At 73.7% G+C, this 24,296-nt stretch overlaps 3 protein-coding genes across 3 annotated transcripts; 2 read left to right on the top strand and 1 right to left on the bottom strand.

Moving 5' to 3' along the window:
- The first annotated feature begins 2,832 nt into the window (after positions 1-2,832).
- On the top strand, positions 2,833-9,727 carry HOMER3 (homer scaffold protein 3). The gene is given in 11 exon segments (XM_058292799.1): positions 2,833-2,962; positions 4,090-4,165; positions 4,241-4,397; positions 5,264-5,395; positions 6,094-6,203; positions 6,481-6,600; positions 8,502-8,595; positions 8,597-8,660; positions 8,831-8,900; positions 8,902-9,040; positions 9,389-9,727. Coding segments are annotated over 10 exon segments (1,224 nt in total). The 5' UTR covers positions 2,833-2,962; positions 4,090-4,151; the 3' UTR covers positions 9,713-9,727.
- Positions 9,728-10,008: 281 nt separating this feature from the next.
- Positions 10,009-15,743, bottom strand: DDX49 (DEAD-box helicase 49). Its single transcript, XM_058292798.2, is given in 15 exon segments — positions 10,009-10,407; positions 10,494-10,565; positions 10,642-10,730; positions 10,946-11,020; positions 11,714-11,811; positions 11,943-12,019; positions 12,212-12,287; positions 12,872-13,012; positions 13,097-13,194; positions 13,196-13,285; positions 13,376-13,462; positions 13,464-13,498; positions 13,584-13,669; positions 14,533-14,656; positions 15,603-15,743. Coding segments are annotated over 15 exon segments (1,443 nt in total). The 5' UTR covers positions 15,718-15,743; the 3' UTR covers positions 10,009-10,227.
- A 301-nt stretch (positions 15,744-16,044) lies between these two features.
- On the top strand, positions 16,045-23,154 carry COPE (COPI coat complex subunit epsilon). The gene is made up of 10 exons (XM_058292800.1): positions 16,045-16,214; positions 19,323-19,375; positions 19,504-19,614; positions 20,505-20,657; positions 20,753-20,806; positions 20,955-21,036; positions 21,171-21,323; positions 21,797-21,865; positions 22,247-22,321; positions 23,024-23,154. Exons 1-10 carry the CDS (start codon positions 16,089-16,091, stop codon positions 23,069-23,071), a joined length of 924 nt encoding a protein of 307 aa, XP_058148783.1. The 5' UTR covers positions 16,045-16,088; the 3' UTR covers positions 23,072-23,154.
- The last annotated feature ends 1,142 nt before the right edge of the window (positions 23,155-24,296 follow it).

Here is a 24,296-nt window from a genome sequence, read left to right as displayed (position 1 = left end):
CCCCCCGCACGGAGCCCGCGTGGGCCGGCGCCGCGCGGAACACAGGCCCCGGCCGCCCCGCGCCGCCCCCCGGCTCTTCTGTTCCCGCAGCTGTTCCCTGGAGGCCCCAGACGGCGAGTGGGAGGGGGCGGGAGGGGCCGCCGGGGGGGGAGGGGGGCGGCTCTGCCCAGCTGGGGAAACTGAGGCCCGGGGGCGGGCCTGCTCGCGCCGCCACGGCTGCCCCCTCCCCGCCCCCCCCCCGCGCCCCACTTTCCGCCCTTCCCGCGGGCACCCGTCAAGGGCGCCGCAGCCAAAAATAATCGGGCCGCGACCTACCTCGGAAAGTGGGGCGGCCCCGCCCCGCCACCTGGCGCCCCCCGAGGCCGCGCGCGCCGCCCGGGCCGGGGCAAGTAGGTCTGCGGGGCGCCCCCCCGCGCCCCGGCCGCCGCGCCCCCCTCCCCGCACCGCAGAGCTGACGCCCCCTCCTCCAGGACGCCGCCAGGATTACCCCCCGCCCCTCCGCGCCGCGCGCGCCGTGAACCAGTCCCGGCCTCGGACTTGAACGCGGGGTCGCCTCACTGAGTCGCCGGAAGACGCCCCCGTGCCGGGGCCCCCCAGGAGCGCTGCAGCCGCGGGGCCGGCCCTCGGGCACCAATGCCCCCAGCCCCAGCCGGAAGGAGGGAAGATGGGGAGGGCCTAGAGGTGAAAGGGCTTCTGGGAGAAGAGGGCATTGGAGGTAGGGTTTTAAGGGATGCATAGGAGTTTGCCAGGAGGCAAAAGCAGCCGGCTCTGGCTGGGAGAATGGGGAGAAGGGAAAGGGGGTCTGGAGGGGACCCTCGAGGGGCCAGGAGCTGAAGATTTAGAGGATGTCAAGCCAGTCGGGCTCACTTCCGGACCTCAGGAGCTCACGCCTGGGGACGGCCCTTTGGCTCCTGGAAGAGAAAATTTTAAGAACTTAGCTCAGGGTCAAAGCCGCAGCCGAGAATGAACCGCCAGCCTTTCCCGAGCCCCCGGGGCCGCGCCCTCGTCACCCGGGAAGCCAAGGGACCCCGACGGCAAACCTGGGGGGACAGCACCGCTCTCGTGTCCTTTTTTTACGGATGGGGAAACTGAGGCACAGAACGGGCAAGTGGCTTCTTCAAGGCTGCCCCGCTGGTAGGAGGCGGGGGCTGGGATTTGCCCCCCGGCGGGCCGCGGCCTGGGGATGCCGGGTCAGGCTTGCAGGTCGGGCTTGATCCAGGGGCCGGGGTGCCACCGACAGATTCCAAGCGGCCGCCCTCAGCCGGACACCCTCTCAGGTGGGACAGGGAGACGCGCCGGGAAGGGACGGATGTACCGGGACAGGGGCCGAGCCCCGACCCTCGGGGGCCACCCCGTCTGGCGCTTGCTTGGTTTCTCCCGTGACGGGAAGCTCACCGCCACGTCCTCACGCCCTGCCCGAGCTCGAAGGGAAAACTGTCACTTCCTGTCGGCCTCCCGTCACCCGGGACACCCGCAGCCCCTCGGAAGGGCCCAGCCTGGGACAGGGGCGGACGCGCGGGGACGCCCCTGCCCATCTGTGCAGAGGCGACGGTGACGGGCGGCTGGCATTGTCCCCGCGCGCGTGAGCCCCTTCTCCAGGCCGGAAAACAGAGGGCTGTCCCGGCCGAGTCGCTCGTTCCGCCCGGGCTGGGCCGAGACAGCGTCAGGTCGGGGTTGCTCAAGGCCGGCCCCGTCCCCGCCACCCCCCTCCCCGCTTTCCCCCCCCACACCGGGAGCAAGGCCTGCCCGGGCCCCTCGCCCGGCCGCCCCCGCCCGGAGCGGCTTCCAGAAGCTTCGGCCGGGCCGGCAGCTTTCCCAGCTCCGTCTTTATTTTGTAATTTTTTGTTTGGTACAATAAGGAAAAGTCACTCCGTGCACAGAACAGACGGTATTTTCTCTCGCTGTTCCCCGCGGCGGGCGCGCGTTCCGTGGCTCCGGGCCTGAGCGCGCAGCCAAGTCCTCGGCTGGTCCAGATGCCTCGCGAAGGTCGAGGGAGCGGGGAGGGGGGACGCCGAGCCCGTGCCTCGGTTTCCCCAGCCGGAGCGAGCAGGCCCTGCCTCGAGTGGCGCCCGGCCCGGGGAAGGCCGGCCACGCGTGATGAGACCGGCAGGTAGCGAGGCTTGGGGCCGCCGGAGAGGCACGGGGTGGGGGGCTAGTGCGAGGGGCAGGGGCGGGCGTCCGGGGAGGGGGGTGCGGTCAGGGCCTGGCGGGGGGACGACAACTCTGAGCCCGTGTCCCCAAAAGGGACAAAAGAACGACGAGGTCACAGCAGCTCCGTGTGGGGGTACAGGAAAGCGGGGCGGGGGGGGGGGTGGGAAGTGACCGCCCGCGGGGCAGTGGGGAGACTCCGGGGAGGCCAGCTGAGGGGTCCCCGGTTCCGTGTGACTTTGGGGGTGGCTCTGGAGGACGTGTCGCTGCCCCATGGGGGTCCCTGGCCCCAGAACTCTGCCCTGGACAGCCCGAAAAGGGGATGAGCTCCCCGTCAGGCACTTGGGCGGGGGGTCCCCTGCTCGGCCAGAACCGGACACGGCGGCCCCTCCGCCCTGGGGGACCGGCGACCCTGGAGCCACGGCGACAACAAGCCACAGCAACTCTCCTCGGCGGCGTTCCGGCCCCTTGGGGGCAGCGGAGGGGACAGAGCCCGGGGTCAGGCTGGACCCCTGGCCAGCCTGTTTGCTTTTCCTCCTTCCCCGCCCTGCCCTCCGGCCCCGGGGCCCCGTCCCCTCCCGGATGTCCGCCGCGGCCGGCCGGTCCCCGTCGCCTCCCCCGGGCCCGCCCCCGGGGCTGCGCGCGCGGCGAGGCCGGCAGGGGGCGGTGCGGGGCGCGGGGAGGCGGGGCGGGCGGCGGCCGCGGCGGGGCCGGGGCGATGGGACCCGCGGCGGCGGCGCAGACAAAGGCGCGGGCCCCGGAGCGTGGAGAGCGGGGGGCCGAGCCACCTGCGCCCCGACACCCGCAGCGCCAGGTGAGCCCCGGGCTGGGGGGCTCAGAGGGCGGGGGGGCCCCCGCTTCTCGCACCGGCCTGGGGAAGGCGGGCAGCGTGGAGGCGAGGGCTGGGGGGGTCCCCGAAGCTCGGAGACCCAAGGGGGACCCCAAGTTTTGGGAGGCTGGAGGGGGGCAGCGCGGGTTCCCCGGAATTCCGGACCTGCGGGGGGGGGGGGGCAGGCAGGGCGGTGCTCCCCGAACTTCTGGAGTTGGAAGGCAGCGTGGGGGGGGGTCCCCGAAGTTGGGGCTTTGGGGTTGGAGCCGGCAGCGCACGGGTCCCCGGAGTTCCGGGGTGGGGGATTTCCCAAAATTCTGGGCCCTGAATCTGGGGATTTGGGGGTCAGGAGGAGGGGTCCCCGAAAGCTCCAGGATCCGAGCTGGAGGCGCCGCCCGGGGCGCCCCACTCCTGGAGCGCGGCGGGTGGGGCCCCGGTGCTGGGCGGATTTCGGGGGCCCCCGGGATCGGGGTGCCCGGGCGCGACTGGGGATCCCGGGACCCCTCCCAGCCCCGGGGCGGGGTGCGGGGCGCGGCGGCCGAGGCGCGTGACCGCGAGGTGAGTAACTTTCCTGCAAGTCGCGGCAGGAAGGAGGCGAGTTCCGGGGATCCCGGGGGGACGCCCCCCGCCGCCCCCCCATCCCGGGGCCGCGCCTGGGACCCCACGGGCCCGGCTGCCGCCGCTCCCCCGCCCCGGGCTCCGGTTTCAGCCTCTGCGGCGGGGGCAGCAGCTGCGGGGGGGGGGCACCCCGTTTGCCCGAGGGGGCCCCTGCCGCGCCGCCCCTCCGCGGAGCCCCTCCCGGGTGCTAGTTTGGGGGGGCAGCCGCGGGAGCCGGAAGTTTCCTCCGGGCAGCTGTCCCTGGCCTCCGTGGGGCGGCGGCTGGAGGGACCCCCTCCCGGCCCCCCAAACTTGTCCCGCTTGTGGGGTGCTGGTGCCGCTGGGCCGGGGGCGCCCCGGGGATTTGGGGGGTGAATCTGGAGTGGAAGTGGGTCCCCCAGGAGGCACGTGCCTCTGCCCCCCTTTCCGGGCATTGTTGGGGGGTCGCCGAGGGGGCTTCCCGGGGGGGGGCGCGCGGGAGGGGGGACACTCACAGGCCGCGCCTTCCTCCCCAGGGGCCCACCCGGCAGCGCCCACCGCCCTCCGGCCGCCCCGCGGAGCCCACCCCGTCTGACCAATGTCCACTGCCAGGTGAGCCCCCCGGGGATGCGGGGTGGGGGGCGGGGGGGAGCCCGAGGCCCCCCGCTGAGCGCGCCGTCCCCGCAGGGAGCGCCCCATCTTCAGCACGCGCGCCCACGTCTTCCACATCGACCCCGACACCAAGCGCAGCTGGGTCCCCGCGGGCAAGCACGCGCTCACCGTCTCCTACTTCTACGATGCCGCCCGCAACGTCTACCGCATCATCAGCCTCGGCGGCGCCAAGGTGGGCGCGTCCCTGCAACGGGGTCCCCGCGGGGCCTGGGGGCGCGTCCCTGTGCCGGGGTCCCCGCGGGGCCGGGGGGCTTGGGGGCACGTCCCTGTGCCGGGGTCCCCGCGGGGCCTGGGGCCTGGGGTGCGCCCCTGCCCGGCTCCTAGCTGGGATCCACGCGGGGCCTGGGTCCTGGGGGGCGCGTCCCTGTGCCGGGGTCCCCGCGGGGCTGGGGCCTGGGGGGGCGCGTCCCTGTGCCGGGGTCCCCGCGAGGCCTGGGGGCGCGTCCCTGTGCCGGGGTCCCCACGGGGCCTGGGGCCTGGGGTGCGCCCCTGCCCGGCTCCTAGCTGGGATCCACGCGGGGCCTGGGTCCTGGGGGGGCGCGTCCCTGGGCCGGGGTCCCTGCGGGGCCTGGGGCCTGGGGTGCGCCCCTGCCCGGCTCCTAGCTGGGATCCACGCGGGGCCTGGGTCCTGGGGGGGCGCGTCCCTGGGCCGGGGTCCCCGCGGGGCTGGGGGCCCGGGGCGCGTGCCGGGGTCCCCACAGGGCCAGGGGTCCGGGGGGCGCGTCCCTGTGCCGGGGTCCCCGCGGGGCCGGGGGTCCGGGGCGCGTGCCGGGGTCCCCGCAGGGCCAGGGGTCCGGAGGCGTGTGCCTGTGCCGGGGTCCCCGCGGGGCCAGGGGGCCTGGGGGCGCATCCCTGTCCAGCTCCCAGCGGGGTCCCCGTGGGTCCGGGGGTCCGGGGGGCGCGTCCCTGTGCCGGGGTCCCCGCGGGGCCGGGGGGCGCGTCCCTGTCCTGCTCCCAGCGGGGTCCGCGCGGGGCCGGGGCGGCCCTGGCCAGCTCCCAGCCGGGGGCGCCGCCCGCGACCTTGACCTTTGCCCCCAGGCTATCATCAACAGCACCGTTACCCCGAACATGACCTTCACCAAGACGTCGCAGAAGTTCGGGCAGTGGGCGGACAGCAGGGTCAACACCGTGTACGGCCTCGGCTTCGCCTCTGAGCAGCAGCTGACGCAGGTGGGCTCGGGGCGCCCCCGGCCCCCCGAAACCGGCCGAGCCCGCCCCCCGAGCGGCCACGTGGGCTCCCGCCGCCCCGGGCCCCCCAGCTCCCACCTGGGCGCCACCCATCCGAGGGGACCCCCCCGGCCCAGGTGCCTCGGTCCTGCAGGGGCTGTGGTGCTCTCCCTTCTCTCTCCTTCTAGAAGCTTCTTTGCCTTCCCAGCTTCGGTCTCACCCTCTGTGGGTGGGTGCAGTGGGGGCCCTGACCCGTCTCCCCCCGACACACGCGTCGAGTGGCTCTCGGGCCGGGTCTCGAGCGCCCCGTTGTCCCCCGCTGGATTGTTCTAAGGTCTTGGCCCCAACAAGTGGTTTTTGTGTGTGTTTAAGGTTTTTTAACTTTAGGAAATTTATTTTTAAAGGGAAAAAAAAAAAAGTGCTACTTTAACCGGAAAACGGGCGCCACCTGCTCTGAGCAGGCGGTAAATACGAACCCCGCGCGGGGAAGGAGAAACGGGCCACTGGTTTCTCGCTGGTGAACACCCCCCGATTTTTGGGGTGTCCCCCAGCCTTCTCCCCGCCTTCAGTTTGTGAGATGAGAGGGCACACAGTTCCCAAGGTCCTCCCCAAAGGGACAAGGCTGACGCTGCGTAAGCCACGAGGGAAGGCGTTTGTTGATTGACTCTCTGTTCCCCTCCTCCCCCCGGGGCCCCCCCCAGTTTGCCGAGAAGTTCCAGGAAGTGAAGGAAGCGGCGAGGCTGGCTCGGGAGAAGTCCCAGGATGGCGGGGAGCTCACCAGCCCGGCCCTGGCGCTCGTCGCCCACCAGGTCAGGCCCCCGCCCCAGCTGCCCGGGGGACCCCAGAATCAGCACTGAGCGCCGTGGCGCTGGGGGGCCCGGGGACCCGGCGGCGTGCAGGGCCGGATGCTCCCGAGGAACCAATGGCCCCGGGGCTGGCGAGGACCCAGGGCACTGGGGAGCCACAGAGGGTGGTTGAGGGAGGGAGGGCCGAGCCAGCATCCCCTGGCCTGCAGGCGGGTGCCCTGACCTCAGTGGTATCGGCCCCAGAGTGGCCTTCTGACCCCCGTCGCCCCCGCCCGCAGGTGCCCCCCAAGCCCCCCTCGTCAGCGCCAACGGCCCCGGCGACGAGAAACTGTTCCGCAGCCAGAGCGCCGACACCCCCGGCCCCGCCGAGCGCGAGAAGCTCAAGAAGATGCTGTCGGAGGGGTGAGGCGCGGGGCGAGGGGCGCGGGGGCGGGGCGAGGGGCGGGCCGGGGGCGGAGCAGGCCTAGGGGGAGGGGCAGAGGGAAGAGGGGGGCGAGGGGCGGGACAGCCGTGGAGGCACTGCACCCAAGACCTGGGGAGGGGGAGGAGTTGGCCCCGCCCCCCGGGCTGGCCCCGCCCCACCCTGGAGGCGCCCCGCCCCCTGGCATACCTCGCACCCGCCCCTGCGCTGGCCGTGCCCGGAGAAGCCCCAGCCCCAGGTCTGACCCGGCCCTTCCGGGGCTGACGTCACAGTCCTCCTTTGGCCCCGCCCTCGTCCAATACTGCTCTGGTCCCGCCCCTTATGTAGCCCCGCCCACCACAACGGTGGTGGCCCCGCCCCTAAGATGGCGTCGCTCTCACCCCTGCCCCTGAACTGTTATAGCCCCGCCCCCTCCAGGCCCTGCCCCAGGCCACGCCTCCCAAGGAGCCCCGGCTCCATCCCCACCCCTTGCATTGGCTCCACCCAGAACCGCTAGAGTCCCGCCTCCTCTAGGCCCCGCCCCAGACCACGTCTCCCAAAGGGAGCCCCGCCCCCAGGCTGCCACCATCCCCGCCCCTGGCCCCGCCCCATCTAGGCCCCACCCCTGAGCCGTTATAGCCCCGCCCCATCTAGACTGGCCCTAGGCGCCTGGCCTGCCCCTAGGCTGCACCACCCTCGCCCTTGGCCCCGCCCCAGAGCCGCTACAGCCCCGCCCCATCTAGGCCCCGCCCCTGAGCCGCTATAGCCCCGCCCCATCTAGACTGGCCCTAGGCGCCTGGCCTGCCCCTAGGCTGCCACCACCCCCCGCCCTTGGCCCCGCCCCAGAGCCGCTACAGCCCCGCCCCATCTAGGCCCCGCCCCTGAGCCGCTATAGCCCCGCCCCATCTAGACTGGCCCTAGGCGCCTGGCCTGCCCCTAGGCTGCCACCACCCCTGCCCTTGGCCCCGCCCCAGAGCCGCTACAGCCCTGCCCCATCTAGGCCCCGCCCCTGAGCCGCTATAGCCCCGCCCCATCTAGACTGGCCCTAGACCCCTGGCCTGCCCCTAGGCTGCCACCACCCTCGCCCCTGGCCCCGCCCCAGAGCCGCTACAGCCGCGCCCCGTCTAGGCCCCACCCCTAGACCGCTGTAGCCCCATTCCGTCTAGACCCTGCCCTCCCAGGCAATGCCCCTGGCTCCGCCCAAAGCTGTCTCTTTCCTCGCCCTGGCCCCGCCCCTGCTCTGCTGTGGCCCCGCCCTGTCTAGACCCCCGCCCCCAGGCCACCCCTAAGTTGTCTCTACCCTTGCGCCTGGCCCCGCCCCAGAGACGCTACAGCCCCGCCCCATCTAGGCCCCGCCCCTAGGCCGCTGGCCCGCCCCGTCTAGACCCTGCCCTCCCAGGCCCCACCCCCTAGTCCCCTGGCCCGCCCCTAAGCTGCCGCCATCCTCGTACTGGCTCCGCCCCCGTGCTGCTGAAGCCCCGCCCCACCTAGACTCCACCCCTGCTCCACTGTAGCCCCGCCCAGCCAGCCCCAGCCCCACTCCCTGTAGCCCTGCCCCGCCTAGGTCCCTCCCCTGGCGTGTAGCCCCGCCCCACTCCCTGTAGCCCCGCCCCACTCCCTGTAGCTCCACCCTACTCCCTGTAGCCCTGCCCCGCTTAGGCCCCACCCCGGCCCGACGCCCGCTCCCTGTAGCCCCGCCCCACTCTCTGTAGCCCCCGCCCCACTCCCTGTAGCCCCGCCCAGGCCCCGCCCCTGCTCCGTGTAGCCCCGCCCCGCCATGTAGCCACACCCCACCCCACTCCTAGCCCCCGCCCCCCGCTCCCTGTGGCCCCGCCCCGGGCCCTGCGCCCGCTCCGCGTAGCCCCGCCCCGCGCCACGCCCCGCTCACGCCCGCCGCCCCCAGCTCGGTGGGCGAGCTGCAGTGGGAGGCGGAGCTGGTGGCGCTGCAGGACAGCAACAGCCGGCTGGCGGGGGCGCTGCGGGAGGCGCACGCGGCCCGCGGCGCAGTGGAGGCAGCAGCTGGAGGCGCAGCGCGCGGAGGCCGAGCGCCTGCGGCAGCGGGGTGAGGCGGCGGGGGTCCCCGGGGCACTGGGGTCGCCTCCCGGCCCGCGCCGGCTCCGGGAAGCGCGTCTGGGTCTGGGACCCCCGGGTCGGGGGTGCCGGCGCCGGGCTGGGTGGAGGGCGGCAGGGTTCCGGGGAGCCCCGGGGGGCGCAGGCGGGGCCGGGGCTGAGCTGCCGCCGCGCAGGTGGCCGAGCTGGAGGCGCAGGCGGCGGAGCCCCCCGCGGCGGGCGAGAAGGAGGCGGCGGGGCCGGCGGCGGAGCGGGCTCGAGGCGCTCGTGCAAACCAGGGACCAGGAGATCCAGACGCTGAGGGCGCAGGCGGGCGGCCCGCGCGAGGCCCCCGACGCGGCGGAGCGCGAGGACGCGCAGCAGAAAGTGCAGGTGCGCGGGGCCCCCGCGCGGTTCCCCCGGCGGGGCGGGAAGCCGCGTGGGCAGCGCCCTCCGCGTCCCCAGCCAGCGAGCAACCCCTGGGTCCCGTCAGCCCCCCACGCCCGCGGCCGGGGGCCACGGCGCCCACCTTCGACCCCGGGTCCGGCTGGCTGCGCTGCAGCCGAGGAATGTCCACGGGGCATAGCGATCCCGGGGGGTCTGGTGACCCCAAGAGGGGAGAGAAGGGCGGGCGGCACGTGCCAGGGCCCTGGGGCACGTTGGAGAGGGCGGGGGCGGGGGCCGGCGGGCGCCCCGGCGTGGCCCGAGGGGGTCCCCAGCCCGGCCGCCCTGTCCCCGCAGGAGCTGGAGACGCGCACGGCGGAGCTGGAGCACCAGCTGCAGGCGCGGGAGCGCGGCCTGGAGGAGGCGCGGGCGGCGCGCGAGCGGGCGCGGGCCGAGGTGGCGCGGGCCGCGGAGCTGCTGGACGGGAAGCTGCTGGAGCTGAGCGAGCTGCGCGCCGGCCTGGCCCGCTGGCCGAGGGCGCGCCCTGAGCCGGGGCCCGATGCCCGCCGCGCGCCTTCCCGCGCCCCTCCCGTAGTGTCTAGAGCCCGTGGGGGCACGTGCCGACCCCAATTACACGTCCCGAGCATGGCCGTGTGCGTGTGTGCTGTGTCCGCGCGCTGAGCCCCTGGCCAAGCTCCGCCCGGAGGCGTCTGGTGAGGGGCAGGGAAGCTTCTAGAACTCGTCCCGGACCGTCTCCAGGCCGCATCCCGAGGGCGGGGGGAGGAAACCGGCCCGGGGAGGGTGCGCGCCACCCCGAGGGCCCGCAGCCCCGGAGCCCGCTGTTGGTCTCTGAAGTTGGGGGGCCCGCCCGATGGGAACGCAGCCCCCGGGGACGGGGGAATGTTCCAGAAAATGCGGACGCCAGGCGGCCGCACCCCCTGCCCTGCGCCCCGCTCCCCAAGAGGCAGACCGAGAAAGGCGGGAGACCCGTTTATTGAGCGCCGCCTGCGTACAGTACGCCTGGGAAGTGGCGTGAGCCCCAGCCGGCTCACGGGGCGGGGGAGCCGCGGCCAGCGGGGGTCCCGGCGTGGGGTCCAGCCTGACCTCAGTGCCGGCCAGGGGAGGCCCAGGGGGGCCAAGGCCGCTCGGTTCTGGGGAGGAGGCCCGGGCTGGCCCTGGGTGGGGGCCGCGGGGACTCAGGCGGGGCCCTGGGCGGGCGGGGGCGGGGTCCATGGGGGGGGGCGGGGCGCCCCGAGCGAGGGGCCCCCCGGGCCTCCCGCCGCTGCAGCGTCTGCGTCCACCGCGGCCTTGAAGCGCCGGTTCTGCCGCCTGATCTTGGCCAGCTCGGCCTTGCGCTTGGCCTCCAGGTCGGGGTCCTGGGGGGGCAGCACCAGCTGAGCGGCTGTCACCCCTCCCCCCCCCCCCGCGCCCCGGGGGGCCCGGGCGCCCCCCGGCCCCTCACCTTCCCCTCCAGGATCAGCTGCTTGCGCTTGTTGATCTCCTTCTTCTCGTCGAACTTGGCGGCCTCCAGTTTCTGGGGGAGGAGGGGCCGGTCACGGGGGTGGGGGGCGGGGGTCCCGGGGGACCCGCCCGGCCCGCCGCGCACTCACAATCTCGCACTCGCGCCGCACCACGTTGACCTGCGTCAGGATCTGCAGCACTTGGGCCTCCTCCACCGGGAAGTCCTCCAGCTTCTTCTCTGAGGGGACGCAGGGCCCCCGAGGTGCGGTTGGTGGGGGGCGGGCCAGACCCGGGGGCCCCTAGGGGGCCCAGGCCCGGGGAGGTGCAGCCTGACTTCTGAGCGGGCACCCGGGGGCCTCTCGCCGCTCATCTGCGCGCTCCGCCCGGCGGTGCTGGCGAGAGGGGGCACCCGCTGCCCCCCGCTCCCCGCCTGCCGGGCGAGGCCGCACTCACTGATCTGCTCCTCGATGGCGTGCAGCAGGTGGATGTCGTACTGCGTCACCAGCGTGATGGCCTGGCCCTGCCGCCCTGCGGGGAGACGCCGGGCGCTCGGCTGAGGGGGACGGCGGGTGCGCCCGGGGCCGCTGACCCTCCTCGGCGTGGCCGCCGGGGAGCTCCGCTGAGTTACGTCAACGAGGAGCCCCGGGGGACCTCAGCCTGCGTCTCTGAGCCCCAGTTTCTTCGCGCCTCGTTGCCGCCTCGATGGGCCACATGTGGGAGCCCGGAAAGGGGCGGACGCGCGGGCCCAGAGAGGGCGCGCCCCCCAGGCTGCAGCGCAGCAGGGAGGCCCTGGCTCGGGGAGCTCGGCTCCCGGCTGCAGAGAACCACGCGCCTGTCCCCGTGGGCGGGGGGCTGCGCTGGGCCGCAGGGGCCTTTGAGACCTGTCCCCAGGGCCTCGCTGGCCGCTCAGGGGGCATTAAGTGGGGGGCACGAGGCAGGGCCCACGCCCCCTGCAAGGCCTCCACGCCCCTCCCGGTGCAGAAGGGACACGCCCCCCTCTTGACCCGCTGCCATGTAGCGCCTGCGGGCCGCCCCCCACGCCCCCCAGATCCCGCTGCCCTCCGCAAGGGCGGTGCCCGAGCCGCCTGGCCCCGCCTCCCGGCGCCCCGCCCCTGCGCCCCGCCCCTCCCCCGGGGCCCCACCCCGCCCCTGCGCCCCGCCCCTCCCCGGGGCCCCGCCCCACCCCTGCGCCCCGCCCCGCCCCGGGGCCCCGCCCCGCACCTGCGCGCGCCGTGCGGCCCACCCGGTGCACGTAGATCTTGGGCAGCCCGGGCGTGTTGTGGTTGATGACCACCTGCACCGTCGGGATGTCCAGGCCCCTGCGGGGGAGGGGTCAGCGCGCGCCCAGGCGGGGACACGCCCAGGCGGCCACCCGGCGGCACCCACCCTGCGCCCTCGGGGGCAGCCCCCGCCGTTCTGGGGAGGGGACCCGGGAGTCCCGGCCGCTCACCGTGACGCCACGTCCGTGGCGATGAGTATGCGGTAGATGCTGGACTTGAACTTGGCCAGGGCGGCTAAGCGTTCCTTCTGCGTCGGGGAGGGAGGGGGGGCTCGGGCGGGGTCTCGGCACAGGGGAAGCGCGCACGCGGGGGGCGGGACGCGGGGGCGGGGGCGGGACGGGGCAGGAGACCAGCAAGCTGGCAGGCAGCGCGCTCCCGGCGGAGGGGCCGGGGGTCTGCTGGGGGAGGGCGGGGGGCGGCGTTGGGAGGGGGCGCTCGCCTGCTTCATCATGGAGTGCAGGGCCACGGCGGGGAAGCGGAACCTGCGCAGCATCATGCAGAGGATCTGGCAGGTCCTGGAGGGACGCGCCCGTCAGCCTGCGCCCGCTGCACCGCGGCGCCCGGGGAGTCCCCCCAGCCGCCCTCCTGCCTGCCGACCCCCGCCCGGGCCTGGGGCGGCGGCTCCGGCTCGCGTCCTTCCCGCTGGGGTGTGGGGCCAGGAGTCCCTGGTACTGGGGGGGCGGGGGCTCCTGAGGGGCCATTGGGAAGTGGGGGGCGAGGGAGGCCGCTGGGAACCCGTGGGAGCCGCTGGATCCCGCCGGACCCGACAGCGGCTCTGCAGCGGGGAACGGCCAGCTAGGAGGGGCCGCTGCCTAACCAGGTGCCTCCCGACACGGCGTGGCCCCCCGACCCCAGGCTGACGTCCACTGGCCCCGGGCCGGGCATGGACTGGACGTCGGGTCTCTCGTCTCCCGGCTCCCGCGTGTCAGCGACGCCCTGGGCCACGGAGACGGAGGGGACCCAGCCGCCGCAGTGGTTCGCACTGCCCGAGGGCTCCAGCAAAGCGCCTCCGTGGGCGCGGCCGTGCGGGGGGGCCGGGCAGGGGCGGCAGGGGGGCCGCGGGGCGAGCGCGCGGTGGGCGCGGTGCAGGCCCACGAACTTGCACGTGCTGGTGAAGATGATGATGGACCAGTCCTCGTGCGCGTCCTGCAGGCGCTGGACCAGGTGCACCAGGTACGCGTCCTTGACCTTCTCGGGCACCAGCAGGTAGCGCTGGTCCAGCTGCTCCACCGTGCTGACCCTGCGGGCGGGGCCGGGCCTCAGCCGCGCCCCCCGCGCCCGCCGGCCCCCCGCCCCGCGCCCGGCCCCCTCCCCGCGCACTCACGGGCCCTGCGCCTCCCACAGGAAGGGCCGGTTGGCGGCCAGGCCCTGCAGCTCGCGCAGCGTGTCGGTGAGCGTGGCGCTGAAGAGCAGCGTCTGCCGGTCGCGCGGGCGCCGCCGCCAGGACGGCCTCCAGGTCGGCCGTGAAGTCGGTGCAGCCCTGCTCCAGCAGCCGGTCGGCCTCGTCCAGCACCTGCGCCGGCGGCGGGGTGAGGGCCCTGCCCGCCCGCGCCGCCCCGCGCCCCCGCCCCGCGCCCCCCGCCCCGCGCCCCCGCCGCCTCACCAGGAAGCGGATCTTGTTCACGCTGAAGGTGCGGCAGCTGCGGAGGTGGTCGGCCAGGCGCCCCGGCGTGGCGATGACCACGTGCGAGCCGCCGCGACAGCTCCAGCGCCTGGGCCACCATGTCTGCGGGCGGAGGGGGAGAGCGGGGCTGGGCGGAGGCGCCGGGGGGGGCGGCGGGCGTCCCCCCCGGCTGCCGGGCGCCCCTTACCCATGCCACCGACGACGACGCAGTCCTTCAGGCCGAGAGGCTTCCCCAGGACGCGGAACTGCTCGGCGATCTGGTGGGCCAGCTCCCTGCGGCCGGCGGGCAGGTGGGCGGTCAGGAGGGCCCTGCCGCCCCCCGCCCGCGTCCCCGGGCTCCTCCACGCCCCCCGGGCCCGCCGAACTCAGCCTCACGCAGCCGGCATCTCCGCCGTTCCAAACCAACATCTCCGGGTCCCCTTCTCGGCAATGGCCTGTCACCGGGCGCCTGAGCCAGACAGCCCCCCGCCCCGGGGCTGCCCACCGCCCAGTTCCCTCCTCTCTGTCGCCAGGGCCCCAGCTTCTGCTCACGCACCCTCAGAGCTAAATGCTCGGCCTGGCACACGAGGCCCTGCGCCCGCTGCTCCACCATCCTCTCCCACGCGTGGCGCCCACTGCAGCCTGGTCCCTGCTTTTCCCGCGCCTCTGCCAGCGCTGCCTTCCCCCAGGCGTGTCCCTCTGGCGTCCTGCAGAGGGACTCTTCCTCGACCCCCCCCTCCCCAGGCTGAACTGAACGCTCCTGGCCTGCGCTCGCACGAACGCCGGCTTCCGCCGCCGTTAAGGACTTGCCGTTTCTCATCGTGCCAACTGATGGCCGTGTCACGCGGGACACCGCGATCGATCGCCAGACCGACTGCCACCCTTCTCTGCCAGTGCTCTGGGCTCCCAGGGGGTGGGAGACCTGCCTATTCCTTGAGCTACGAGACCACCCGCTGCCCCACGTGGCCGCAGCCTGAACCGAGCCCTCGCTCTTTTCACACCCCCCATCTCATTTAATTCCCAGCACCCCGGAAAGGCAGGCGCAAAGTATGACCCCGTTTCGCTCGGGGAGCAGAGCGAGGCTGCGGGTGGCGGAGGCATTCCCGTGAGAGAACACAGCGCCTGAGCTCACACCGGGGGGCCCCGGGGGGACTTACCGGGTGGGAGTCAGGACGAGGCAGAAGATGCCGTAGGGGTCCTCAGACAGCTTCTGCAGGATGGGCAGGACAAACGCCGCCGTCTTGCCGCTGCCTGTTTTGGCGCAGCCCAGACAGTCCCGACCTGGGCAGGGGACAAGAGCAGCAGGCACCCGCGCCGGGTGAACACTTCCACCCCGGCTTCACGACAGCGAGCGTTTAACGAGTAGTCACTGCGCACCACGCCGGGGCCTATGTCCTTTAAATGCCCCGGGCGTACCGGCAATAACCCTCGAAAGAAAAGGCCATCACTTTGAACAGAAGTGGAAACTGAGGCTCACAGATTCGCCCGGGACACACAACTGGTGGCGAGCAGGACTGGATGCAACTCACGCCCCCCTGACCCAGAATGCCATGCTGCTAAGCCACCACCTCGTTCTCGCTCCTGCCTGGAACGCGCCCCCTCGAACTGCACCCTACATCCTCTGCGGCTTCCGTCATCTCTTTTATTCGATCCTTTCACTTGTCACGCTCTACAGTTCCCGAGATAGCCCCCAAAGCAAACACAGGGCCTGCACCAGCAGCTCTGGATACTTTGTAGTTTCATGCTGAATAAATAGGTCACGCTGGAAGCAATCTTAAGCTGAAAGTTTCTGAACATCTCTTTAACGGGACCAGAGAGTTGGACCGGAAGAGTGAGAAAAAGGGCCGCCAGGGGACGGCGCCAATTTTGACAGCCTCGGTCTCCTCTTTGGAAAAACAAAGCCAGCATTTCAGCTCTCCATACTCCGCGATACGACCTATTAGTCATTCATCAAACCCTCCCTGTGCTCCTTAAATCCGAAAATCCAGGGACGTGAGGCCACTGGCCTGCGGACACACAACGAGCGGGCCGTGCAGGCTAATCGGCAAAAACACGGCCCTGTCCGCCTCCGGAGCCCAGGCTCTCGCGGCACGCCCGGGGCCGGCCCCCGCCTCGCGGGACCCCGGCCCCCGCCTCGCGGGACCCCGGCCGTGGGCAACGGCTGCGAGAAGGGAAGGAGGGCGGCGGCGAGCGCAGACGCCCCCTGGGAAGCAGCCGGGGCACTCACCCTCCAGGATGGCGGGGATGCAGCCGAGCTGCACGGGCGTGGGCCGCTTCAGACCCAGCTGCCGGCATTGCTCCACGAGCCACGAGGACAGCCCGAGCTCCGCGAAGCCGGCCATCCTCGCCGCCAGCCGCGCCGGCCGCGCTTCCGGCGCGGGCCGATGACGTCCCAAGGGCCTACTCGCTCAGAGGCTCCGCCCCCCTCGTGATCCCACCCTCTCCGGCTCGCTCGACCACTCCCAGCCGCCCCCGCAGCCTCCTGGCGCGTCCCCGAATCCCATTGGCCGAGCGGAACCACAACTCCCGGGATGCCCTGCGAGACGCGCCTGCGTCCCCCGCCCCTTTTCTCCGGCGTAGGGGGCCTCCCATTGGCTCAGCGCCTTGCCACCCGGAACAAGTAAAACTACAAGTCCCGGCGTGCTCCGCGGCGGGGCGCCCGCTTCCGGCCGACGTGTCCATTCCGGAAGAAGAGCGCTGAGAAGCGGCGACCATGGCGCCCCCGGCTCCCGGCCCGGCGCCCGGCGGCCCCGGCGAGGTGGACGAGCTGTTCGACGTGAAGAACGCCTTCTACACGGGCAGCTACCAGCAGTGCATCAACGAGGCGCAGCGGGTGAAGGTGCGGCCGGGCCGGGGCCTCCCAGCCCTCCTCGCGGCCCTCGAGAGCGCGCTGGGGACCCGGGGCTGTCCCCGAGCGCCCCCCGGGCGGCCGCGCCCCGCAGGCGTTTCAGTTGTGGGGGGTGGTAGCGCTCTAGCGATGGCAATAACTTGCCCTGGCCACGGGCGAAAGCCCCCATTCCCGTCTGCCCCGCGCCCGCTCAGCGTCCGCCGCGCTCTCCGTAGCTGGAAGGGGGACCGTGTGGCGGGGACGCGGCTTCCCCGAGGCTTCCTGCCCGACTAGGACGGTTGTTTCTCCCAAAGCTCGCCCCTTCACTTGCCTCTTCATTCATTCGTTCTTCCTTGAGCCGTTTCCGTTTCCGAGCACCGCTGTAACAAAGGGCCGTAAACCGGGTGTTGTAAAACAACAGAAATTCTAAAAATTATCGCCAGAGATCAGAAGTCCAAAGTCGAGGTGTCAGCAGGGCTGGACTCCTTCTGCAGCCTGTAGGACAAACTCTGTCCCTCGCCTCTCCCCTGGCTTCTGGCTGTGGCTCGCTTATACCTCCTGTCCTCTTCTCTCTGGCATCACGTACCCCCTTCTTTTAAGAACCTTAGTCGTGCTGGACTAAGGTAAGCACGTTTTGACTCGCCCAGTTCCGTCGGTTGTGACCCTATATCCGAGTAACGTTACATACTGGGGAGCCGAGAGCTTAGGCTGCAACAGCTCTTTGCGGGATGCAATTCAGTGAACCCACAACAGTTGCTGGGCTCAGAGATGAGCTTGAGCTAGTCGAGGCAGGAGACCCTAAGTGGGACGAATAGTGGGGAGTGGACACACGTGAGAGGGTGGTCACGGCTCGGGGCAGGGCCCTGGGGGCCATGGTAGGGGTCTGGATTTTTTTCTGGAGGCACTGGAAACTGCTGGAACATCAGGAGTCCCAGTTGTCTTCCTAAGGTAGCTGAGGGCTGGGGGGGGAGTTTAAACCAGGAAGCAGAGGAGCCTTTTTATGCTTCTGGTCTCTGAGGGTTCCACCAGTTTCTCTGAGCCTTCACTTTACTATGGGATAAAAACCTTAAACAGACACCAAGAAGCTACTAGCGTTTGCGGGAATAACATTTGCTTAGTCGTATAAGTTTCTTGTTGGTGCTAGAAATCAATTATTACCAATTTCATTGTTTGAAACAACGTGAGTGAATTATCTCACAATTTCCAGGCAAGCCGTCCAGCCAGGGTAGATTCGGGGTGTTGGCAGGACGGCGTCCCTTTCTGGAGGCTCTGGGGAAGAATCCGCTTCCGGGCTTGTGACAGTTACACTCACGTGTGTCAGCCTGGTCAGGTTACAGGGTCCAGTTTGGCCGAGCGAGCACAGGTCTGGTTGTTACCGTGCGGGATTTTGTGGGTGAGTCGTTAATCTGTTGCTTGCATCTACGGCTAGCTGCATCTACAGTCAACTAAGGGAGGAGGCCTTCAGCAACGAGAGAAGGCTCAGCCAATCAACGGAAGGCCTTAAAGGGAGAGCTGAGGATTTCAGCAGCCGGGGGAGAGGCTTTCTCGCTCTCCTCCCGCCGGCTGCTTCTCTTGGGGAATTCGTGGCAGCCTCCCTCAGCACGCTCAGCTCTGTGTGCGCGGCGTCCTGCCGTACGTTTCTAAACACCCTCACACGTGTGCCCGTCTTTGGGGCCCCCTTTCGCTGCTGAACCCTGGCTGACAGCGCCGGGCTCGTCCCGGCAGTCGGCAGGATGCTGTTCCTCGTGGGCCCGACGTCCCCGTTGCCTGGCTGGCCGGCCGCCTCCGGCTCGGGTCCAGCGTCGCGTCGCACAGCCCTCTCGGCTTGGGATCTTGCAACTTTTCTCCTGCGGATGCCCGGCCGTCGAGGGCGCGGGAGTCGGCTGAGGCCCCTTCACGAGGGGGCGACGTCCCTTCCTCAGGCCCCTGGGCATTCAGCCTGCGGGGGCTGAGCCGCGCGCCTCTTGTAGGCGCCTTCTTGGTCTCGGTGTGTGTTCTGGCGGGCGGGTGGCGCCGTAACTGGAGGATGTCGCTCCCGCTGCGGCGTGGCCGCTCCGAACCACGGCGGGCTCTCACCTGGGTGGTTCTGGAGTCCCCAACAAGCGGGGTGGATGTCAGATGGCGCGGGAAGCCACGGGGCAGCCCGAAGCCGGGGTCCCAGAGGAGCAGGGGCCGCCGCCGCGTGGAAAAGCCGGGCACTGAGTCCGCGGCCACCCAGCCCCGGGCTGACACCTCAGTTTGGGGTTTGTCCTCGGCTCAGAACCGTCAGCTGACGAATTCCCGCGGTCCGGGGCGGCCCGCCGCGCGGCGTTGGCGCAGCAGCTGGAAACGCAGTCGCCCGGGGCCGCCCTGGAAGACCGAGACCAGGCCTCGGTTCTGGCCTTGCTCTGTCCCTCGGGGCCGGGGCTGCCCCGCTGGGCCTCAGTTTCCCCTTCTGTCTGACGGGGTGGTGGCCCCTGCCTCAGGGCCTCCGTGGTCCGCCCTCAGCACCTGCCCCGACTCCACTTGAACCTTTTCGCTTCCTAACGCGCGAGTCTCAACTCGGCGCCGAGAGGCAAAACCCGCGGGGCCCGTCCCTGCCGCGTCCCCGTCATCTGGGGCCGGGCTGGGCTGAGCCCAGCGACCGAGGGCTCCCAGCAACGCGTCCGCGTGGGAGACGCAGAGAAGGGGGGCGGCCAGGCTGGGGCCAGGTCCAGCCTGGTTCCCAGGACAGGCCCCCCCTCCCCGCGGTGTCCGCCCTCCGGCTCGGGCAGGGTCACGCTCGCTGGGGCAGTGGCCGAGCTGCAGGGGCGCAGCCTGAGACCCACGTCCCGAGGACAGGGCGTCCCCGTGCTCCGGGGCTGGGCCGGGCTGAGCCCCCCGAGCTCATCCCGCCGTGAGGGGGTCCCCCCGCGGGACCCCCGCCCGCTTCTGCTCTTCGCTCTTACCAAGACGGCGATGGGGCCCGCGGGCTGGCCTGTCCCAGGACCCCGGTGGGGGACAGGGACCCCCGAGGCCTCCTGCGCTTCCGCAGGCGCCGCCACCCAGCCCTGACGTGGGCTCCTGGGCTCCTGGGGTGCCCCCGCCCTGGCCCGGAGGACAGGGCGGCCACAGCTGCCCTGACCCGCGTCTCCCCTGCAGCCCTCGAGCCCAGAGAGAGACGTGGAGAGGGACGTCTTCCTGTACAGAGCGTAACCTGGCGCAGGTGAGCGGGGGGGCGGGGCCTGCTGCCGTGTGGGCCTCGCGTCGCCCTCGCCCTCGGGAGGGCCCTGGCGTCCCGGGGCTCGGGCGCCACAGGCGGGGCGGCTGGTGCTGACCGACGCTGCCCGCAGAGGAAGTACGGCGTGGTGCTGGACGAGATCAAGCCCTCCGCCGCGCCCGAGCTGCAGGCCGTGCGCAAGTTCGCCGAGTACCTGGCCAGCGAGAGCCAGAGGTGAGGCTGCGCGGGCCGGCGGGGCAGGGCCGGGAGCCCCCCACGAGGCCCCCAGGCCCCCACGAGGCCCCCAGCCCCCTACAAGCCCCCAGCCCCCACGAGGCCCCCCCAGACCCCCACGGGGCCTCCACAGACCCCCCCTAGGCCCCCACGAGGTCCATAGCCCCCCATGAGGCCCCCAGCCCCCACGGGGCCCCCCCAGACCCCCACAAGGCCCCCAGCCCCCACGGGGCCTCCACAGACCCCACAGACCCTCACGAGGCCCCCAGCTCCCACGAGGCCATAGCCCCCCAGGAGGCCCCCAGCCCCCACGGGGCCCCCAGGCCCCCACGAGGCCATAGCCCCCCACGAGACCCCTCCAGCCTCCCACGAGGCCCCCAGCCCCCACGGGGCCCCCAGACCCCCCAGGCCCCCACGAGGCCATAGCCCCCCAGGAGGCCCCCAGCCCCCATTGGGCCCCCAGCCCCCCACGGTGCCCCCCCAGGCCCCCACGAGGCCATAGCCCCCCAGGAGACCCCTCCAGCCTCCCACGAGGCCCCGAGGCCCCCAGCCCCCCACGGGGACCCCCAGACCCCCCAGGCCCCCACGAGGCCATAGCCCCCCACGAGACCCCTCCAGCCTCCCCCGAGGCCCCCAGCCCCCATGGGTCCCCCACAAACCCCCCAGGCCCTCATGAGGCCCCCAGCCCCCACGGGGCCCCCACAGACCCCCCAGGCCCCCACGAGGTCCCCAGCCCCCCACGAGACCCCCCCCAGGCCCCCATGGGGCTCCCACAGACCCCCCAGGCCCTCACGAGGCCATAGCCCCCCACGAGACCCCTCCAGCCCCCCCCGAGGCCCCCATGACCCCCCAGCCCGCCCGCCCCACGGGCCTGAGCGCGGCGCCTGCAGGGACGCGGTGGTCGCCAGCCTGGACCGCGAGCTGGGCCGCAGCGTGGCGGCGAGCAGCAGCACCTTCCTGCTGATGGCGGCCTCCGTCTACGTGCACGACCAGAACCCCGACGCCGCGCTGCGCGCGCTGCACCAGGGCGACAGCCTCGAGTGGTGAGGGGCGGCGGGCGGCGGGCGGCGGGCGCGGGGCTGCCGGGGGTGTCGGGCCTGCCGCCCGCTGACCGCCCCCCACCCGCCGCCCCCCGCAGTGCGGCCATGACGGTGCAGGTCCTGCTGAGGCTCGACCGCCTGGACCTGGCCCGGTGAGCGGCGCCCGCGGCCTCGGTTTCCCCTGGGGGACGGGGTCCCAGGGCGTCCCCCTCCCGAGCACCACGAGCGTCGGCGGCCCAGCTGTGGGGGCAGGAGCGGGGGGCTGCCCCCGACGCCGCGGTGACGCGCCCGCCCGGGCAGGAAGGAGCTGAAGAAGATGCAGGAGCAGGACGAGGACGCCACGCTCACGCAGCTGGCCGCCGCCTGGGTCAACCTCGCCGCGGTGAGGCGCGGGGCGGCCCGGGGGGGGGGGGGGCTGGCGCGGAGCCGGGCGGGGAGCAGGCCGCGGGACCTTCTGGAACCTTCCGGGCGACACGGGGGGCCTCCCGGCGGGCGCTGACGCCGCGTCTCCCGCAGGGCGGCGAGAAGCTGCAGGACGCCTTCTACACCTTCCAGGAGATGGCGGAGCGCAGCCCGTCCACGCTGCTGCTCAACGGGCAGGCCGCCTGCCTCATGGCGCAGGGCCGCTGGGAGGAGGCGGAGGGGCTGCTGCACGAGGCGCTCGACAGGGTGCGGGCGCGCGGGCGGGCGGGCCTCGGGGTCCAGCGCGGGGCTGGGGGGGCTGCGGGCTCCCGGGCCTGACCCCCGGCGAGCTCCAGGGACTCCTGTGATCGGGGCCTTGGAAGCCCCCAGGCCCGCGAGGAGCGAGGACGCCTGCGTGTCCCCACGGGTGGGGGCTGCCCAGCGGCGCCCAGCGCACCCGAGAGGGCCCTGGCCGGGCGGGCGGGGCGCGACCTCCTCCCCGCGGCTCCCGGAAGCTTCTTGGCAGCCCCGACTCCCCGCGGTCCCTGTGCTGGGGTCCCTGGTGAAACGCGCCCCCGAAGTGCGCCGCAAAGCGCGTGGCCGGGGCCCTCACGGGCGGCGGGCTCCCGCCTCTTCTCAGCGGGGCTGGCGGGGGCTGCACCCCGGCTCGGTGCCACTCGGGGGGAGAGGCCCAGGGGGAGCCGGCCGCAGTCCCCAGCCCCCGTGCCTTGCGTCCCCAGGACAGCGGGCACCCCGAGACGCTCGTCAACCTCGTCGTCCTGTCGCAGCACCTGGGCAAGCCCCCTGAGGTGGGACCCCAGCCCCGGGAGGCCGGCCGCAGGCTCGGGGTGCTCAGGGGGCGGGTGGGAGCCGTCACCCCCCAGCCCCTCAGGAGCCCGAGTGGGCAGGACCCCAAGGGGGAGCACGGCCCCCGTTTCCAGGGGCCTTGGGAGGTGGAGCCGGCCTTGGGCTAGGGGTGCAGGGGCAAGCGGGGCGGCCCGGCTCTGCCCAGGGCCCCCACCCTGCGCCCCGTCACGGCTCGGGGCGGCCCCCAGGTTCCCGCTCGGCGCCCCAAGGGTCCTCCAGGGTTGGGGGGTGCAGGGGTGGGCCAAGGAGACTCGGGGGCCGGCAGGGAGAGCTACGCCTGCCCCGGGGGTCCCCCACCGCTTGGCCCTGCCCCTGCCCCACAGGTGACCAGCCGCTACCTGTCGCAGCTGAGGGATGCCCACCGCGCCCACCCCTTCATCAGGGAGTTCCAGGCCAAGGTGAGCAGGGCCCGGCCCCCCACAAGCCCCCAGCCCCACTCCCGGACAGCCCCAGCCCCGCCCCTAGCCCCGCCCCTGGGACGGCCCCAGCCTCGCCCCACCCTGGGCAGCCCCGCCCCTCGCCCCCTGAGCCCCGCCCTGGACGGCCCCAGCCCCGCCCCGCCCCTGGGTCAGCCCCGCCCCTCGCCCCGCCCCCGGGGCAGCCTGAGGTCCCACCCCTGGCCCTGAGCCCCGCCCCTGGGACAGCCTGAGGCCCCGCCCCTGGCCCTGAGCCCCTCCCCTGGGGCAGCCCCAGCCCCGCCCCTCATCCTGAGTCCCGCCCTGGACAGCCCCAGCTCCGCCCCTGGGACAGCCCCAAGGCCCCGCCCCTGGCCCTGAGCCCCGCCCCTGGGACAGCCCCAAGGCCCCGCCCCTGGGTCAGCCCCGCCCCTCGCCCCGCCCCCGGGGCAGCCTGAGGTCCCACCCCTGGCCCTGAGCCCCGCCCCTGGGACAGCCTGAGGCCCCGCCCCTGGCCCTGAGCCCCTCCCCTGGGGCAGCCCCAGCCCCGCCCCTCATCCTGAGTCCCGCCCTGGACAGCCCCAGCTCCGCCCCTGGGACAGCCCCAAGGCCCCGCCCCTGGCCCTGAGCCCCGCCCCCGGGACAGCCCCGGCCCCGCCCCTGCCTGCTGCGCTCACGTGCTCCCCCCTCCCGCTCTGCCCGCAGGAGAACGACTTTGACCGCCTCGTGCTGCAGTACGCCCCCAGCGCCTGAGCCCCGGCCCTCAGCAGCGGAGCCCCAGCCCCCAGCCCTGAACCCCAGCCCCGTTTTCCTGCCAATAAACAGTCTGGCCTGGCCGCGTCCTCTGCTCTGGGCCGGGGGGGCGCGTGGGAACTGGGGTCGGGGGGTTCCGGGGCATGGGTCTATCAGGGCTTTGGGCGGGCTCTGGGGTCTGGGGCGTCCACTGGGCAGCTGCCACCCCTCATGTCCCCCCCCCCAGCGCACCTGGCCCCAGCATTCCCACGCGGCCTGGGGGCGGCAGGGGCCCACAGCTGACTCGGGGCCAGGAAGGGGTCCTGGGGTCGGGGAGGTGACGGGGACAGCACCAATGGGGCCCCCCCCCCAGGCAGGGCGGGCTGATGGGGCCCGGGGTCCGTGCTGGGCTCAGCAGGGGGAAGAAAGGTCCCCTGGGAGCCGCTCCCCCCCACCCCCCCCACCCCCGCTGCAGGGCTGACCCCACAACCCCCTGCCCCGCGGGGCGCCCAGGAGGGGGCCAGGGGGGCCCCTGGGCTGGGGCGTCGTCGGGCCAGCTCCCTCACCTGGGGGCAGAGGAGGCCGCGCCCCTCCCCCGCCGAGCTCCGGGGGGGGGGGGGTGGTGGTCGCCCCAGGGGCCCGCGCCCCGTCCCCCCTCTGTGGGGCCGCCCGGCCGCCGGGTGGGAGCAGGGCTGGGTGCACCTGCCGGGGAGCGCCTAGGGGAGCCCCAGGTGGGACGGGAAGGGCCTGGGGGTGGGCCGCGGTGGGCGCGGGCCTGACGTGGGGGGGGAGCAGGGGAGGGGGCCCCGCAGCGCCCGCGGGGGCGCGGGCAGGAGCCGGGCCGGGGGCTTGGGGACGCCGCGCGGCAGGTAGGGCCTGCCGGGCGGGACGAGGCCGCGGCGCTTAGGCTCGGGGCACCCGAGGCCCGGGCCGCCCGCTAGCCCCGCCCCCGCGGCACCCTGGTGGGGAGCGGGGGCAGCTCTGGGCACCCCACGATCCCCGCCCCAATGAAGACGAGGTCTCGGGGTGCGGCTCCGAAGCCGCCTACCCCGGGGCCCGCCCCCTCCTCCAGGGAGCCCCCCGGCAGAGGCGCAGGCCGCGGGGAGCCGGCCCGGGGCTCCGCGGGCTGGGGTGGCGAGGCGCGGGGAGGAGCCCGCGGCCGGCCTTGGGGGGGCCCCGACCCCCCGTGGGGGGGGCGCAGGGGGCTGCGGCCCGAGGGCTCCGCGCCGCCCCGCCCCCGCGCGGG

The sequence above is a fragment of the Dasypus novemcinctus genome, unplaced genomic scaffold, assembly GCF_030445035.2.
Source record: "Dasypus novemcinctus isolate mDasNov1 unplaced genomic scaffold, mDasNov1.1.hap2 scaffold_301, whole genome shotgun sequence".
NCBI lineage: Eukaryota > Metazoa > Chordata > Mammalia > Cingulata > Dasypodidae > Dasypus > Dasypus novemcinctus.
Note: the sequence above shows the minus strand (reverse complement) of the source record. Positions and strands in the feature narration are given on the sequence as shown.